Source organism: Stenella coeruleoalba (genome assembly GCF_951394435.1).
Source record: "Stenella coeruleoalba genome assembly, chromosome: 7".
Lineage (NCBI taxonomy): Eukaryota > Metazoa > Chordata > Mammalia > Artiodactyla > Delphinidae > Stenella > Stenella coeruleoalba.
In genome coordinates, this window is record NC_137153.1 from 76272149 (window position 1) to 76291550 (window position 19402).

The 19402-nt window shown below is 38.8% G+C and overlaps 1 protein-coding gene across 7 annotated transcripts in view; it reads left to right on the top strand.

Moving 5' to 3' along the window:
* The window catches only part of TMC1 (transmembrane channel like 1), a 387898-nt gene that overhangs the window by 245850 nt on the left and 122646 nt on the right, over nucleotides 1-19402 (top strand). For 6 of the 7 annotated variants that reach the window (XR_013829012.1, XM_079925955.1, XM_079925956.1 and 3 more), the window contains one exon: nucleotides 10085-10247. Coding sequence is in view for 6 of the 7 variants with exons in the window: in XM_079925955.1 (XP_079782081.1) it covers nucleotides 10232-10247 (16 nt within the window). In the remaining variant the exon portion in view is untranslated. Of the gene's footprint in view, nucleotides 1-9264; nucleotides 9796-10084; nucleotides 10248-19402 lie in introns of those variants that run through there. The other variant, XM_079925960.1, reaches the window with a different exon arrangement.

Here is a 19402-nt window from a genome sequence, read left to right on the forward strand (position 1 = left end):
GCACAGGAGAAAATCTATCCCACAGCAACAAAAGTTGCCAACCTCCTTCTCCTCAAGGCCAGAAGGGTGCATTCTGTTTTCCATTGGTATGATCATCTGGCTGCCATCTTTGTTCCTTTCATTGGCCTGGAGGATGGTATAGCTCACATAAAAGCCCTTATTAAATTCACCCAGCAAGCCTTATGATAGCCGACAGAACCTGTCCTTGCTGAACACTAAAATGTCTCTAACGAGGAAAGCGGTCCTCTGAAATAGGGTGGTCTTGGACAATATTACTGCCTCCCAAGGAGGCACCTGTGCCATTACCCAGGTAGAATGTGTGTGTTCACACCATGCAGCATTTTTACTAAAGCACACGGGTTACAAGTGAACACCCTGAGTAATCCAACCCCCACCTAGGGAGCTTAATAAATCAGTGGTTTGGATCATGGGGCTTTTAATGGAAAAAATTGTTTCTTACTTTGTTAATTGTTACCTTAATTTGTGTTTTCTCTTGCACGTGCCCATACTGTTGCTGTGGTATTTGCCTCTAATGTAGCCAGATAGCCGCAAATGAGCCATGCTAATGAAATTTCTTGTTGACCACTCAGGGCACATTGTAGAAAAAGGGTTGCATGTAAAATTGTAAGAGCCAGCAGGAGGGGTAGAGAGCTGGAGGAGGTCGTAGAGAGGATGTGACTGTTGTTGACCCTCAAGCTGGACCTGGGCAATTGGAGGCTCCTTATCCCCTTCCCTGTCCTTGGAAGGTGCATTCTGCCTGCCTTCCCTGCACCAGAGCCGTCTCAAAGACACAGTCCTGCAAGAGCAATGTGTTTCTGAGACCATCTGGACTGAATACAAAACCTAACCCAGTTAAAGCCTCTATATAAACCCTTAACATTCTGCAGGGCAGTGCCAAGATCTACTCGTCTTGCGACCACCAGAGACAAACCTCAAATGTGAGTTCCCTTGTTTATTAAAGCCACCAGCTATGAATCTGGAGTGGCCTGCCTCTTTCTTTGGTCTCCTCTTGCCCTCCATGCATGGAGCCAGTTTCAAATTTCACCCGGGGAACTTCTGAGGTTTAAACTAGCATGCCCCTACCACTTGTGGTCTTGATTTGCATTTCTCTAGATGACATTGGAACTTTCTTCATATGTCTATTGCCTGTGTGTTCCCTCTTTTGTGAAATTACTGTTGATGTTTCGTTCATTTTTTTGTTGTTACATCTTTATTGGAGTATAATTGCTTTACAATGGTCTGTTAGTTTCTGCTTTATAACAAAGTGAATCAGTTATACATATACATATGTTCCCATATGTCTTCCCTCTTGCGTCTCCCTCCCTCCCACCCTCCCTATCCCACCCCTCTAGGTGGTCACAAAGCACCGAGCTGATCTCCCTGTGCTATGCGGCTGCTTCCCACTAGCTATCTATTTTACATTTGGTAGTGTATATATGTCCATGCCACTCTCTCGCTTTGTCACAGCTTACCCTTCCCCCTCCCCATATCCTCAAGTCCAGTAGGTCTGTGTCTTTATTCCTGTCTTACCCCTAGGTTCTTCATGACATTTTTTTCCTTAAATTCCATATATATGTGTTAGCATACGGTATTTGTCGTTCTCTTTCTGACTAACTTCACTCTGTATGACAGGCTCTAGGTCCATCCACCTTATTACAAATAGCTCAATTTCATTTCTTTTTATGGCTGAGTAATATTCCATTGTATATATGTGCCACATCTTCTTTATCCATTCATCCGATGATGGACACTTAGGTTGTTTCCATCTACGGGCTATTGCAAATAGAGCTGCAATGAACATTTTGGTACATGACTCTTTTTGAATTATGGTTTTCTCAGGGTATATGCTCAGTAGTGGGATTGCTGGGTCATATAGTAGTTCTATTTGTAGTTTTTTAAAGAACCTCCATACTGTTCTCCATAGCGGCTGTACCAATTCACATTCCCACCAGCAGTGCAAGAGTGTTCCCTTTGCTCCACACCCTCTCCAGCATTTATTGTTTCTAGATTTTTTGATGATGGCCATTCTGACTGAGTGAGATGATATCTCATTGTAGTTTTGATTGGCATTTCTCTAATAATTAATGATGTTGAGCATTCTTTCATGTGTTTGTTGGCAGTCTGTATATCTTCTTTGGAGAAATGTCTATTTAGGTCTTCTGCCCATTTTTGGATTGGGTTGTTTGTTTTTTTGTTATTGAGCTGTATGAGCTGCTTATAAATTTTGGAGATTAATCCTTTGTCAGTTGCTTCATTTGCAAATATTTTCTCCCATTCTGAGAGTTGTCTTTTGGTCTTGTTTATGGTTTCCTTTGCTGTGCAAAAGCTTCAAAATTTCATTAGGTCCCATTTGTTTATTTTTGTTTTTATTTCCATTTCTCTAGGAGGTGGGTCAAAAAGGATCTTGCTGTCATTTATGTCATAGAGTGTTCTGCCTATGTTTTCCTCTAAGAGTTTGATAGTTTCTGGCCTTACATTTAGGTCTTTAATCCATTTTGAGCTTATTTTTGTGTATGGTGTTAGGGAGTGATCTAATCTCATACTTTTACATGTACCTGTCCATTTTCCCCAGCACCACTTATTGAAGAGGCTGTCCTTTCTCCACTGTACATTCCTGCCTCCTTTATCAAAGATAAGGTGACCATATGTACGTGGGTTTATCTCTGGGCTTTCTATCCTGTTCCATTGATCTATCTTTCTGTTTCTGTGCCAGTACCATACTGTCTTGATTACTGTAGCTTTGTAGTATAGCATGATGTCAGGGACCCTGATTCCTTCAGCTCCGTTTTTTGTTCTCAAGATTGCTTTGGCTATTCGTGGTCTTTTGTGTTTCCATACAAATTGTGAAATTTTTTGCTCTAGTTCTATGAAAAATGCCAGTGGTAGTTTGATAGGGATTGCATTGAATCTGTAGATTGCTTTGCATAGTAGAGTCATTTTCACAATGTTGATTCTTCCAATCCAAGAACATGGTATATCTCTCCATCTATTTGTATCATCTTTAATTTCTTTCATCAGTGTCTTATAATTTTCTGCATACAGGTCTTTTGTCTCCTTAGGTAGGTTTATTCCTAGGTATTTTATTCTTTTTGTTGCATGGTAAATGGGAATGTTTTCTTGATTTCACTTTCAGATTTTTCATCATTAGTGTATAGGAATGCCAGAGATTTCTATGCATTAATTTTGTATCCTGCTACTTTACTAAATTCATTGATTAGCTCTAGTAGTTTTCTGGTAGCACCTTTAGGAATCTCTATGTATAGTATCATGTCATCTGCAAACAGTGACAGCCTTACTTCTTCTTTTCCGATTTGGATTCCTTTTATTTCCTTTTCTTCTCTGATTACTGTGGCTAAAACTTCCAAAACTATGTTGAATAAGAGTGGTGAGAGTGGGCAACCTTGTCTTGTTCCTGATCTTAGTGGAAATGCTTTCAGTTTTTCACCATTGAGGATGATGTTAGCTGTGGGTTTGTCATATATGGCCTTTATTATGTTGAGGAAAGTTCCCTCTATGCCTACTTTCTGAAGGGTTTTTATCATAAATGGGTGTTGAATTTTGTTGAAAGCTTTCTCTGCATCTATTGAGATGATTATATGGTTTTTCTCCTTCAATTTGTTAATATGGTGTATCACGTTGATTGATTTTTGTATATTGAAGAATCCTTGCCTTCCTGGAATAAACCCCACTTGATCATGGTGTATGATCCTTTTAATGTGCTGTTGGATTCTGTTTGTTAATATTTTGTTGAGGATTTTTGCATCTATGTTCATCAGTGATATTGACCTGTAGTTTTCTTTCTTTGTGACATCCTTGTCTGGTTTTGGTATCAAGGTGATGGTGGCCTCGTAGAATAAGTTTGGGAGTGTTCCTCTCTCTGCTATATTTTGGAAGAGTCTGAGAAGGATAGGTGTTAGCTTTTTTCTAAATGTTTGATAGAATTCGCCTGTGAAGCCATCTGGTCCTGGGCTTTTGTTTGTTGGAAGATTTTTAATCACAGTTTCAATTTCAGTGCTTGTGATTGGTCTGTTCATATTTTCTATTTCTTCCTGATTCAGTCTTGGCAGGTTGTGCATTTCTAAGAATTTGTCCATTTCTTCCAGGTTGTCCATTTTATTGCCATAGAGTTGCTTGTAGTAATCTCTCAAGATCTTTTGTATTTCTGCAGTGTCTGTTGCTACTTCTCCTTTTTCATTTCTAATTCTATTGATTTGAGTCTTCTCCCTTTTTTTCTTGTTGAGTCTGGCTAATGGTTTATCAATTTTGTTTATCTTCTCAAAGAACCAGCTTTTAGTTTTATTGATCTTTGCTATCATTTCCTTCATTTCTTTTTCATTTCTTTCTGATCTGATTTTTATGATTTCTTTCCTTCTGCTAACTTTGGGGGTTTCTTTGTTCTTCTTTCTCTAATTGCTTTAGGTGCAAGGTTAGGTTGTTTATTTGAGATGTTTCGTGTTTCTTAAGGTAGGATTGTGTTGCTGTAAACTTCCCTCTTAGAACTGATTTTGATCCATTCCATAGGTTTTGGATCGTCGTGTCTCCATTGTCATTTGTTTCTAGGTATTTTTTGATTTCCTCTTTGATTTCCTCAGTGATCACTTCGTTATTAAGCAGTGTATTGTTTAGCCTCCATGTGTTTGTATTTTTTACAGATCTTTTCCTGTAATTGATATCTAGTCTCATAGTGTTGTGGTCGGAAATGATACTTGATACAGTTTCAATTTTCTTAAATTTACCAAGGCTTGATTTGTGACCCAAGATGTGATCTATCCTGGAGAATGTTCCATGAGCACTAGAGAAAAATGTGTATTCTGTTGTTTTTGGATGGAATGTCCTATAAATATCAATTAAGTCCATATTGTGTAATGTATCATTTAAAGCTTGTGTTTCCTTATTTATTTTCATTTTGGATGATCTGTCCATTGGTGAAAGTGGGGTGTTAAAGTCCCCTACTATGAATGTGTTACTGTCGATTTCCCCTTTTATGGCTGTTAGTATTTGCCTTATGTATTGAGGTGCTCCTATGTTGGGTGCATAAATATTTACAATTGTTATATCTTCTTCTTGGATCAATCCCTTGATCATTATGTAGTGTCCTTCTTTGTCTCTTCTAATAGTCTTTAAAGTCTATTTTATCTGATATGAGAATTGCTACTCCAGCTTTCTTTTGGTTTCCATTTGCATGGAATATCTTTTTCCATCCTCTTACTTTCAGTCTATATGTGTCTCTACGTCTGAAGTGGGTCTCTTGTAGACAGCATATATATGGGTCTTGTTTTTGTATCCATTCAGCCAATCTGTGTCTTTTGTTGGGAGCATTTAGTCCATTTACATGTAAGGTAATTATCGATATGTATGTGCCTATTCCCATTTTCTTAATTGTTTTGGGTTCATTATTGTAGGTCTTTTCCTTCTCTTGTGTTTCTTGCCTAGAGAAGTTCCTTTAGCATTTGTTGTAACGCTGGTTTGGTTGTGCTGAACTCTCTCAGCTTTTGCTTGTCTGTAAAGGTTTTAATTTCTCCATCAAATCTGAATGAGATCCTTGCTGGGTAGAGTAATCTTGGTTGCAGGTTTTTCTCCTTCATCATTTTAAATAAGTCCTGGCAGTCCCTTCTGGCTTGCAGTGTTTCTGCTGAAATATCAGCTGTTAACCTTACGGGGATTCCCTTGCATGTTATTTGTTGTTTTTCCCTTGCTGCTTTTAATGTTTTCTTTCTTTGTATTTAATTTTTGACATTTCGATTAATACGTGTCTTGGCGTATTTCTCCTTGGATTTATCCTGTATGGGACTCTCTGTGCTTCCTGGACTTGATTAACTATTTCCTTTCCCATATTAGGGAAGTTTTCAACTATAATCTCTTCAAATATTTTCTCAGTCCCTTTCTTTTTCTCTTCTTCTTCTGGAACCCCTATAATTCGAATGTTGGTGCGTTTCATGTTGTCTCAGAGGTCTCTGAGACTGTCCTCAGTTCTTTTCATTCTTTTTTGTTTATTCTGCTCTGCAGTAGTTATTTCCACTATTTTATCTTCCAGGTTACTTATCCATTCCTTTGCCTCAGTTATTCTGCTATTGATCCCATCTAAAGTATTTTTAATTTCATTTAATGTGTTGTTCATCGTTGCTCATTTCATCTTTAGTTCTTCTAGGTCCTTGTTAAACGTTTCTTGCATTTTGTCTATTCTATTTCCAAGATTTTGGATTATCTTTACTATGATTATTCTGAATTCTTTTTCAGGTAGACTGCCTATTTCCTCTTCATTTGTTAGGTCTGGTGGGTTTTTATCTTTTTTTTTTTTTGTTGTTGTTGTTGTTGTACGTGGGCCTCTCACTGTTGTGGCCTGTCCTGTCGCGGAGCACAGGCTCTGGACACGCAGGCTCAGCGGCCATGGCTCACGGGCCCAGCCGCTCTGTGGCATGTAGGATCTTCCCGGACCGGGGCACAAACCCATGTCCCCTGGCATTGGCAGGCAGACTCTCAACCAGTGCGCCACCAGGGAAGCCTTGAGGGTTTTTATCTGCTCCTTCATCTGCTGTGTGTTTTTCTGTCTTCTCATTTTGCTTATCTTAGTGTGTTTGGGGTCTCCTTTTTGCAGGCTGCAGGTTCGTAGTTCCCATTGTTTTTGGTGTCTGTCCCCAGTGGGTAAGGTTGATTCAGTGGGTTGTGTGGGCTTCCTGGTGGAGGGGACTAGTGCCTGTGTTCTGGTGGATGAGGCTGGATCTTGTCTTTCTGGTGGGCAGGTCCATGTCTGGTGGTGTGTTTTGGGGTGTCTGTGGACTTATTATGATTTTAGGCAGCCTCTCTGCTAATGGGTGGGGTTGTGTTCCTGTCTTGCTAGTTGTTTGGCATAGGGTGTCCAGCACTGTAGCTTGCTGGTCATTGAGTGAAGCTGGGTGCTGGTGTTGAGATGGAGATGTCTGGGAGATTTTCGCCATTTGATATTATGTGGAACTGGGAGGTCTCTTGTGGACCAGTGTCCTAAAGTTGGCTCTCCTGCCTCAGAGGCACAGCACTGACTCCTGGCTGGAGCACCAAGAGCCTTTCATCCACACGGCTCAGAATAAGAGGGAGAAAAAGTAGAAAGAAAGGGGGGGGGGGGGAAGGAGGGAGGGAGGGAGGGAGGGAAGAAGAAAGGAGATAAAATAAGATTAAGATAAAATAAAATGAAGTTATTAAAATAAAAAATAATTATTAAGAAAAAAAAATTTTTTAAAGAAAACGGATGGATAGAACCCTAGGACAAATGGTGGAAGCAAAGCTATACAGACAAAATCTCACACAGAAGCATACACATACACACTCACAAAAAGAGGAAAAGGGGGAAAAAAAATCTTGCTCTCAAAGTCCACCTCCTCAATTTGGGATGATTCCTTGTCTATTCAGGTATTCCATAGATGCAGGGTACATTAAGTTGATTGTGGAGCTTTAATCCGCTGCTTCTGAGGCTGCCGGGAGAGATTTCCCTTTCTCTTCCTTGTTCGTACAGCTCCCGGGGCTCAGCTTTGGATTTGGCCCCGCCTCTGCATGTAGGTCGCCGGAGGGCATCTGTTCTTCGTTCAGACAGGACGGGGTTAAAGGAGCAGCTGATTCGGGGGCTCTGGCTCACTCAGGCTGGGGGGAGGGAGGGGTACGGAGTGCAGGGCGAGCCTGCTGTGGCAGAGGCCAGCGTGACGTTGTGCCAGCCAGAGGTGCGCCATGCTGCGTTCTCCCGGGGAAGTTGTCCCTAGATCCCAGGACCCTGGAAGTGGCGGGCTCCACATGCTCCCCGGAAGGGGTGTGTGGATAGTGACCTGTGCTCGCACACAGGCTTCTTGCTGGCGGCAGCAGCAGCCTTAGCGTCTCATGCCCGTCTCTGGGGTCCGTGCTTTTAGCCACGGCTCGCGCCCGTCTCTGGAGCTCCTTTAAGCAGCGCTCTTAATCCCCTCTCCTCGTGCAGCAGGAAACAAAGAGGGAAGAAAAAGTCTCTTGCCTCTTGGGCAGGTCCAGACTTTTCCCCGGACTCCCTCCTGGCCAGCCATGGTGCACTAACCCCCTGCAGGCTGTGTTCATGCTCCCAACCCCAGTCCTCTCCCTGCGCTCCGACCAAAGCTGGAGCCTCAGCTCCCAGCCCTCGCCCGCCCCGGCGGGTGAGCAGACAAGCCTCTCGGGCTGGTGAGTGCCGGTTGGCACCGATCCTCGATCCTCCGTACGGGAATCTCTCCGCTTTGCCCTCCGCACCCCTGTTGCTGTGCTCTCCTCTGCAGCCCCGAAGCTTCCCTCCGGCCACCCACAGTCTCCGCCCGCAAAGGAGCTTCCTAGTGTGTGGAAACCTTTCCTCCTTCACGGCTCCCTCCCACTGGTGCAGGTCCCGTCCCTATTCTTTTGTCTCTGTTTATTCTTTTTTCTTTTGCCCTACCTAGGTACGTGGGGAGTTTCTTGCCTTTTGGGAGGTCTGAGGTCTTCTGCCAGCGTTCAGTAGGTGTTCTGTAGGAGTTGTTCCACGTGTAGATGTATTTCTGGTGTATCTGTGGGGAGGAAAGTGATCTCCGCACCTTACTCTTCCGCCATCTTCCCCTCATCCCTCTAACTGTATTGACAAATTCTCGTTTTGTTCATTTTTATTAGGTTTTATATCTTCCTATGTGTAATATTTGTTCAAATCTTTTGCCATTTATTTCCCTTTTGCCATTTATTTCCCTTTTGGGGGTGCTGATTTTCTTCTTGTTGATAAGTAGAAGTTCTTTGGTTTTTATACTTTTATGAAGTGTTGTGTGACTTGTAAGTATTTTCTACTTTAAATTCTTTGAAACGTCTTTCGATGAATAGGAATTTTAAATTTTAACATGCGTGAATTAATCTATGTTTCTTTGTTGGTTTCTGTGTTTAATCTTTTGTTTAGTATTGTTTTTATAATTTTTTGGACAGAAAGCTTGAAGAACATCTTGTTAATTTATTTATAAGTTTATTATGGTTTTTGTTAGAATAGAATTTAGAGTTATTTTACATATTTTTAAAGTTAATATAAATTAAATTACATACTGTTCTCACTCTAGATTATAGGTCCAACAATTTGCAACAAAACTTCTCAATTTCCTTATAAATTCCCAAGTTAAAGAACCACATAACTTTCATTATAAATCTTTAAATGAAGTACTTGTATCAGCTATATCCTATCTTACTATTACAGTTGAGATCTAATGTCCAGAATAGGAAAAAGCTAAGTGAGCATCACTTTACAGAGCTTTGTTTTAAACCATAATTCCAGGTGTGCTACACACTACTTTAGCTAAAGTCTATGTAGTAGGCTTTATATTCTAGAAGGGTCAGATCTGTGCACAAATCCATCTGTGAAGCCAAAAGCTGCCTTGGTGTAATGTGCCACCAGGATCCATTTCAAAACAGTGTTTCCTCTTGCCAAGGTCAGCGGCTATCACCGAAGTAACCAGAGAATGCCCGTGTTCTCCCTCTCCAAAGGCAGCCTCTTTTGCAACATTAGATTTCAGCACTTTTTGTCCCTTTCTTTTCAGTGATGGAAATCTTTTTTGTTTACCATTTTAAAGCAAGGATTACTACCTTCCTTTGAGAAGTGTTAATAGAAAAAAAAATTTTTTTTAAACTTCCCAGAAAATAAGCTTCCTGTTATAGCAAGTTTTATTTTCAGAGAATTTGAGAAAATGAACACAGTATCTCCGAGTTTCCCCACATTGAGATTGACAGCTAAACTGAATGCGCTGTGGCTTTGCTGCTTAAACCTGAACTCCACACATAGGAGTATCTTCTTTATTTACTCATTTAATTTACAGAGTCTGCTTAGTGGTCAGTATTTCTCACTTTTCTAAAAGTGCTTTCCCTTACACTGCCCTCTGTGCATGTATTTAGGATAAAACCCTAGAATGGAAGGTATTTAAAACGAGGCAGGCAAGCACATACAGAATGGGATGAAGCCAGATTTGCTTTGAATACCACTTGCACGATCAGCTTAGTTTTATTTCAGACATGAGCCCCACATACAACCCTTTTGACCTGAGTACTCCATCCCTAAATGGCAAACTAAACATTCATGAAAATTTAATGGTGAGGAAATTAGTACCTTCTTATGTTTCAGACTGTGAAATGGCACCAGGGAGCACTTTCAGCAACAGGCAGAACTGTGTGCATGTGCCGGACCAGACCTGAAACATTTGTCCCTTCAACCTGTCATCCTTCTTCACGTTAACCGGCAGCCGAGACATTCTGACGGGACACCACCAGGATGCCACCCAAGAAAGGTATTTCAAAATAAAGACCTGGTTGTAGGATACTTTACCTTTCTTAGAGATTGGGCACTTTGAAAAGTTTGTTTCACAATTTTTGTTTCCTCTTTGGGGCATTCCCCTTTCTATTTTTTCTGTGGGGAGAGTCCCTTTGTTTCTTGAGAAATTGGGAAGGGTTCAATATTTCTTCAACTTCTTTTCTTTAATGAATGTATGATTTCACCAGCTAGTAAGTGCTTGAACTTACCTTTCTTTCATTTAAGAAGGTAATGGGGGAAAGCAAAATACACTGATATTCCAGTGCAGCAACTCCTGCTTGGGGTTTAGTCCATAGCAGTGACCTCTCATCAGATTGGTGTGTGGGCCGAGTTTGTGAGGGAGACCTGTCCTGCTTCAATTTGTGAATTAGATACAGTTCTGAATTAAGTCAAGCTGAAGAGTAGAGGAAAGAGGATTAAGGCAGAGAAAGCTAAGAAGAGAGACATAAAACCCTATTGGGGGGGGATTTATGTGAAGGGAAGCAATGTGATGAAACATTCTTGGTACCTGTGACTTGTCACAGAGGTGCGATTTCAGTACTATGGAGATAGTGGGTGGCATATTCAGTTGTCATTTTGTGATGCTAATGCAGCTTACTTTGGATCTGTTGTCATCCTCATTTCAGTCCCCAAAAGACAAACTGGTAAAAATTTTAAATATGGAAAACCTGGAAATGTATATTTGCTTTTCAGCCTAGAACTTCTAATCCAAATGGCCTTGGTCTCTGTCGTTCCTTTAGCTGACTTATTTAATCTTAGAATGGAAAGTGGAGACAGAGATCTCATGTAGAGATAATCTATTAAAGTCATCCAGGCCTGTGTCTTGAGAATCTGAGCAGTATCCTATTGAATATGCTCAGTTATCTTATGGACTTCAAACATCTGGACAGTCTTAGGAGCATTATTATCAAAACAGGTCATTGCTTGTAGAAAACAAAAACAAAACCAGCCACTTCTTTTGAGACTCAACATACTTTTCCAAAGAGGCTATTAGAAATAGCTCATAGTTGTATATTAGCTTTTAATAGGTGGGGTTGGTTTTCCATTAATAAGTGTAGGGTTCAAATTTTATATAAGATGTTCAACTCCAGCACCAGGGTGTTCCAACCTGGGGTCCTCAAACTCCTCAGGCTATTTTCGTAGTGAAGGTATTGTCAGGCTCTCTTTAGAACTCCAACAGTTTTTACAAAAACTTGCAGTAAGGCTGCTCAGGCTTATCTTAACCATTTGTAAAAATGATGCTAATCCTGAATTGTAATTTAAAATGTAACATGTTGAGATCTTTCCCCCACCCTCTCTCTTTCATCATTGTTTGAAACAGATTAACAGATTAACTAGAAAAGCCCTCAGAAATTTTCTTTCAGTGCATCAATAGATTGTGATTTATAGACAGAAACTGCCTATTGGTAAAATAGTGGTCCAAAATGGCTTAGATGAGTTAATGTTTGTGAAAGCCATTTGTAAACTCTGATATAACATACAAAATAAAGGTGGCAATCATCGCCTTGTTTCTATACTATTGTTTGGCCATATGATTTTTTTTCAACAATGCAAAAATAAAACTCAGCCCTGCTCATACAGATTCTTCAAAATTCTAGATTTGTGGTGCTCAAATAAATGATATTTTATCATATTTAAAGATGGATAGGTAGCATTTTCTACAAGAGATAAATAATATACAGCTGTGTTGGGATATTAATTCCCATAGAAATTTATTTTATTCATTCATTCATTTATTCATTTGTTCACTTATTGGTGCATTCAACAAACAATTCATTTGATTCTTTTTATGTGCTCTGGGAAGAAGGTGATGTGACAGAGTTCTTAGCAAAGAATTTGTAGATTAATGTGTTTGGGGCAGTACTGAATAATTATCAAAACAAAACCAGAGCCAGAAACATTGCTTTGCAAGTTCTTTAGGGCCTTTAAAAATTAGGAACATTGAGGTATTTGTTTCCAGCTTGGCCTTTGCTTTCAGGATTTCTCTGAAGTCGACAGCACTTCCTGGGTCTGAAGTGCCCATTAGTGATGACTAAGGGCAGTATTCCTATGACTGATAGAATGTTGGCACTGTTTTATTTCCATTTTTTTCATTCCACTTTTAAAAACAGTGTTATTGATGTATAATTTGTGCACAAGAAACTGTACACATTTAAAATATACACTTTGGCAAGTTTTGACAAATGTATACATGCCATAATGACCACCACGATCAAGATTTCTACTTCCCCCAAATGCTCCGTATGCCCCTTTGACATAAATCCACACATTCTACTCCCACCTCCCATATAGTCTACCCCTAGACCTAAGCAACCCCTAATGTGCTTTTTGTCACTGTAGATTAGCTTGTGTTTGCTAGAATTTCATGTAAATGGAAACATGCAGTATGTACTCTTTTGTGTCTGGCTTCTTACATGTAGCATAATACTTTCTAGATTCATTCACATTTCAGTAGTGTTCCTTTTATTGCTGGGTAGTATTCCATTGTATGGTGTACCACAGTTTGTTTATCCACTCACCTGTTGATGAGCATTTGAGTTGTTTCTAATTTGGGGCTATTATAAAAAAAATTGCTATGAACATTTGAGTATGTGTCTTTGTGTGAATGTATGAGTTGGAATTGCTGGGTTGTGTGGCAAGTGTTTGATTAACTTCATAAGAATCTGCCAAATTGCTTTCTAAAGTGGCTGTATAATTTTGTGCTTTCACCAGCAATACATGACAGTGCTAGTGATCTACATCCTCACCAGAAGTTGATATTGCAAGTGAACCTTTTTAATTTTAGCCCTTGGGGAAAGTGTGTAGTAGTACCTTATTGTGGTTTTAATTTGCATTTCCCTAATGGCTAATGATGTTTAATGTGTTTTATGCTATTTTATTTCTTTTAACCCATGTATCTTTGTTCTTTATTCTTTTAATTTCTTTTGGAGTGTTTTTTTATTTCATTGTATCTCCTTTTTTATTGGTATATTAGCTCTTTTTTTGTTGTTATTCTGTTTTAGTGGGTTAACAGTATACAGCTTTAACTTATACTATTCTACCTTCAAATAATGGTATTCCACTTTACATAATATATATATATATATATTTTTTTTTTTTTTTTTTTTTTGCGGTACGCGCGGGCCTCTCACTGTTGTGGCCTCTCCCGTTGCGGAGCACAGGCTCCGGACGCGCAGGCTCAGCAGCCATGGCTCACGGGCCCAGCCGCTCCGCAGCATGTGGGATCTTCCCGGACCGGGGCACGAACCCATGTCCCCTGCATCGGCAGGCGGACTCTCAACCACTGCGCCACCAGGGGAGCCCCCACTTTACATATATTTTAATAGCATTACTACAGTATAATTTTATTCCCCTCTCCTATACTTCGTGTTATTGTTTTTGTACATTTTATTTCCACATATATTATAAACTCCACAGTCTATCATTATCATTTTTGCTTTAAACACTCAGTTATCTTTAAAAGAAATTTTGAAAAATAAGAAAAAGTTTTTCATATTTATCAATATATTTACCATTTCCAGTGATTTTTCTTCCATATTTCGGATCCAGATCTCTATCTAGTATCATTTTCCTTTTGCATGAATAACTTCCTTTAATATTTTTTGTAAAACAGGCCTATTGGCAATGAATTATCTCAACTTTTGTTTGAAAGAGTCTTTACCTTAGTTTTTGAAGGGTATTTTCAATGGAAACAGAATTCTAGTTTGTTAGGTTGTTTTCCTTTTAGTGTTTAAAGGTTTCTGTCTTTCATAGTTTCTGATGAGAAGTCTGTGATCATTCTTATCTTTATGTCATTTTTCTTTGTCTACTTTTAAGATGTTCCCATTACTAGTGTTCATTTTAGCAATTTGTTTATGCTCTGCCCTTGTATAGTTTTATTAATCTCTTTTTCTGTTTGGAATCTGCTGACATTTTTGGATATTTGGTTTATAGTTGCCATCAAATTTAAAACAATTTGGTCATTATTTCCTCACTTTTTTCTGACTTTCCCTCCAATTACATATATTTTAGACTGTTTACCATCATCTCACAGTCACAAATGTTCTTTTCATTTTTTAATCTTATTTTCCTTCTATGTTTCATTTTGAATAAAATTGATGTCTTCAAGTTTGGTGTTCTTTTCTTCATCAACATCTATCCACTGTTTATCCCATCCTATGTATTTCACATTTCAGATACTGTATTATTCATCTATAGAGTTTGGTTTGTATTTTTAAAATATTTTTTATTTTTTTCATTATGCTCTTAAACATGTGGAGTGTATTTATAATAGCTGTTTTACTATTGTTGTCTGCTAATTCTATCATGCTGGTCTTTACTGGATCTGTTTCTATCAGTTGATTTTATTGTTCTTCTGGATGGGAGGCATTATTTCCCCAGCTTCTTTGCTTACCTGGTGATTTTTAAATTCAATGTTGGAAATGTTAAATTTTACGTTTTTGGGTCCTGGATTTTTCTGTATTCCTTTAAATATTGTTGGATTATTTTCTGGGATGCAATTAACTTTAAATTAGCTGGATGCTTTTGAGACTTGGTTTTAAGCTACGTTAGGGTGTTTTCGGAGCAGGGCTAATTTGGTCTGGGCAATAACTTTCTGAGGACTCTAACCAATGCTTCTTGAATTACAAGGTCTCTCCTCGCTGACTGCTGGAAAATCCGAACTTTTCCTGACTCATGTGAACTTCAGAAACTATTCTGCCCATCCTTTCTAGTGTCCTTTCCCTGACCTTGGTAGTTACCACACATGTATGCACACATCAGTACTCAGCCAACGTTAGAAAAGATTTGTCTGCAGATCTAGAGCTCGCCATCTCCCCCGCCTCTGTGTGTGTTTGTGTGTGTGTGTTTGAAATCAGAACTGTTTCTCCTTAACTCAGTGAGACCACAAGCCTCTGTTTGGGTTCCCCCTCCCTGTGTTGCAGCCTAGAAACTCTCCTCAGACAAAATGATCAGGCAATGTCAGGGTGCATCTCATTTGCTTTCCTTCTTTGAGGAATCACTGTTTTGAGCTTTCTGTTGAGCAGTGTCTGAAAAGAGATGTTTCATGTATTTTGTCTGGATGTCTAGCTGCTTAAGGTAATAGCGTTAATGCATTCCTAATTACTTCATTGTGGCTGGAAGCAAAAATTCCAATACTGGATTTATAGTATGATTTGGCTTGAGTATTAGAAGATTTCCTTCAGTTACCATAACTTTTAAATGATATAAGGTAAATACCTTCAAAACATATCTTTCTACTTTGGGGTAGTACTCACAGGTATGTTTTTTTTACTAAAGATACAGATTTTTAGTATTTGAGTTTCATATGCCAATATTCAGAAATACTAAGTACATTCATGTAGTGTATTGTAATGGGGAAAAAAAGATAAAGTTCCACTCTTGTCTGATGTCTTCATAGGTCTTGGAAAGGCTTGAAGAAGGGGCATGAAGTCCATAAATCATTATTTAGTGAGATAGTAAAAAGGATCCAAACCAAAACTGTCCTAGACAAAAAAAAATACCCCTATGTAGAGGCTGAATCTCTAAGGCTTTTCCTCTTGGACACATGCTACAACAATTGCTTCAATTTGGAAATTTATCCCTAACACTAATTTAAATATCTCATATTAGTATATGAGAATTCTTTCTCCTCTTCTTGTTGTGGTATTGGAAAAAGTCAGTTCCCATCAATGTAGAGATTCATATTTACCAGTACTATTATTAAATTATCCTCTATTCTCTTGTGTTTGAACAAGCTGTCTTCTTTAATTTTAATTCATTTAACACAATACAACAAAAAGTATAATAGATATTCCTTGACTTGAAGAAGCTCAAAACCTATTTGAAGAGATGAGACAAAGACATAGAAAATATTAAAGAGCAGTGTAAGGCCATTACGAGAAAGATGTTTGGGTGCAGGATATGAAGTACCAATTGAATTGTGGAGGCAATATATACTATGCACTTTTTCTCATTTCCAATTATTTCATCTTCTTCTATGGCTCTCTAGTGAACATTCTTCAGTTTATCCAGATCACCCCTTAGCTGTGGAGCCGAAACATTCCGTAGATACAAGTCTGATCAGTTCTGGGTATGTCTGGATGATTACTTTAAAGTTCTGACTGCTGCGGTTCTGTTTATGCAGAACTGTACTTGCTCTTATCACCACACCATATCATTAACTCTTGGCAGTGTGGGGAGTGGAACAAATGTTGGAATCATGCAGACCTGGGTTTGAATCCTTGCTTCACTTCTTATAGGATTTAGAACTTGAGTGGGTGTGTTAGTTAAGGGCAATTTAGTTAAAGACAACATATTCCAGCTTAGCTAGCCTTAGCTAAAATATAGTGGGGGGTTGGTGGGGGGGATTCCCAGAGCCCAAAGGAAGAATGAAGTTGAGTCTCAGGCTCAGCTAGAACCAGAGACTGAAGCCCTATAGCAAACTCAGGAAATTCTCTTTGTCTTTTACCTCTGCAAATCTACTTCATTCTTTCCAGTTGCATGTGGTTTTCTCTCTTTTGTAGTAGACGTGACAGGTAAGACTGAGGCTAAGAGTACCTAAATCTTCCATTTTCTCAGCCATGTGGGTGAATAAATGTGTGTATGTTTATGTCAGGATACAATTCACAGAAAATGTTGGGGAGGTAGTAGGAAAGTTCCCATAAAAGCAGAGTAACTGGGATAATAAAATGATGGTTGTTTACTATAACTAATCATTTCATCTCTTTTAGTCCAGCTTACTTATATATAGGAGGTCTTCCATAAATATTAACTTTCTTGTTCCTTTCTTCCTTTCTAGCCAGTTCTCACTCTCTATCCTAGACAATTTTCTGCTAATAGTATATAATATGTAGTACCCACAAACAGGAGCATGTTGTATGGCTGATTCACTTTGTTGTGTGGCAGAAACAACATTGTAAAGCAATTATACTCCCAAAACAAACAAACATGGAATTATTGAAAACAACTTACATTTCCATCATTTATCAAGGCAAGAATTCATATATTCTTCCTTGGCCAAATAGATACAGTGGAAAGTAACAGTGGTTGAGTGATTTTGATGAGTCTTCATCCAAGAAGGTTGCTTGTTGGAATGAGGATTGTACAGATACAGAGGCTGCCTGTGGAGTGAAATATTGGGGTCCTACCTATGGGAGTATTGCAAAAGGCCCTCAGGAGAATGCATTAACCAAGTCTTAGACTGGACTGTGTATTTTAATACCTTGATACCAGAAAATGACTATGGCTTATCAAAGTGAGGTGATTCTTATAACTGTAAATTACCAGAAAGCTACAGGATCTACCTGAAAGCCAGGGCTGGAAGTGAAATCTGATGGAATCTGATTAAAGATAGCATTTATTTAATTTTTAATTAAATAATCTATGCTTACTGAAGTGAGCTATAGTTATAGTTAGTAGGGCACACAGTAGATTTTGATATAAATATCCAGTTCTTTTTCTTAAGGGAACCAGTTAGAAGCTTTAATCAAGACAGCTAAGGAATTTCTTTCGGGCTGGTATGGCTCATCTACCCTTCTGTGCTCCATTCTGCTCCTGGTCTGATCTTGCCTGGGAACTCTAATTGTGAAATATTAATTATCTATGACAGAGAGTTCACAATCTTTACTTTTTAACTCTGAGAATGACTTCATGATGCTATATGTCTTTTTCTACACCTGAGGGCTAATGGTTTATCTGTCCTATTCCTCACGTCTGTCCTTTCTGCTTGAAGGCGGGGTTTGGGGGTGGGTGGGGGGGGATTATCTACACATTGTGTAAATTGAAGAGGCCTTCCTACCCTCTTGATGTTGATGCTATCTTCTTTCTTTGCTATCTTCTATTAATGTCTGAATATTGGGTCCCTCATTTATGCACCACCGTGACATTTCCTGGGTAATGAATAATTAAACAGTCTTCCCAGCAAGAGTAGTTCGTTTTGTTTTGTTTTTTTCATTCCACGGCTAATATTGTGTGAAAGTTAAACTTGCAACTAGCCCAAGCCTTAAAATATGGTGATTTTGTGAAATGGAATTCTCTAACTTCAAATATACTTCCTTTTCATTGAACTTACTGAACTACATTCAAGTTAATAATTCAGTTCTTAAATATCTGGTTTTTGAGAGGCAGTGACTAATACAATAGCATCTCCTCCCCCAATACTATCTGCCTTTAAAAAAATATTTTTGTTTCAAAGAAAAAGAAGTTTTCCTGCCTTTCTATTTCTGTTCCAACTCCCCAGATACACAAACAGGTTTTCATAGTTCCAGAGTTTCTCTGACTCCACATAAAAGATTTCAGTATAGATACATATTGGTAATGCTAACCTCCCACAGAATACTTAGAAAATAATGGCAGGATATACTTGCAAGTTCCAGTCAAAATTATGAAGTGGCCAGAGATTTGTGCCCTCCTGTGGCTTCCCCATATTATAATAATACCATTGTGATCTAGGATCCAGTACTGTAAACTCTGTCCTCCACTTTTCTTTTTAGCTTGCTTTCATTGATTTTCATTCGGGTATCTGGATGGAAAATATCAATACATTATTTTTACACAAGAATGTAAATTATTGGTAGGTAAAGGAGTGCTTCTTAGTTTTCTGCCATGGCTCATATTTTTTCAGACCTTGCCTAATTCCTAGAGTATCATTCCATTCTGTCTCATCCTTCATCAGAAAGCTTAGATGGTTTCGCATTGTTTCCATGTGACGTTAGATTTCCCAAACCAGTATGTCAGGGTCTCCTGCTATTTGAACTTCCTCTTACTTTAAGTTCATATTTAATGCATTTGACCCACTCTCCATTCCCTGCATGCCCAGCACATTTTCCAACTTCTATATGTTATTTTACTGAAGTAATCACCTTAGCCCCTCTCAATCTTTTCCTATCATCACCCTGCCCATCTTCAAGGCTCAGGTGATTCCCACCTCCTCTGTGATGCTTTCCTGGATTTCTTCAGTAAAACATAATTTCTTCCTCTTCATACTTCCTGTGGCATTAAGTATACATCATGAACATGTCACTCTTCTTCAAGTGCTTTGGAGTGAAGAAGGTATTTATGTTCCTAATATGGATAGTCACCACTTTTTCCAGACCAAATATTGACACACTAGCCAGATCATTTTTTTCCAATTTGTGCACTTTATATATATAT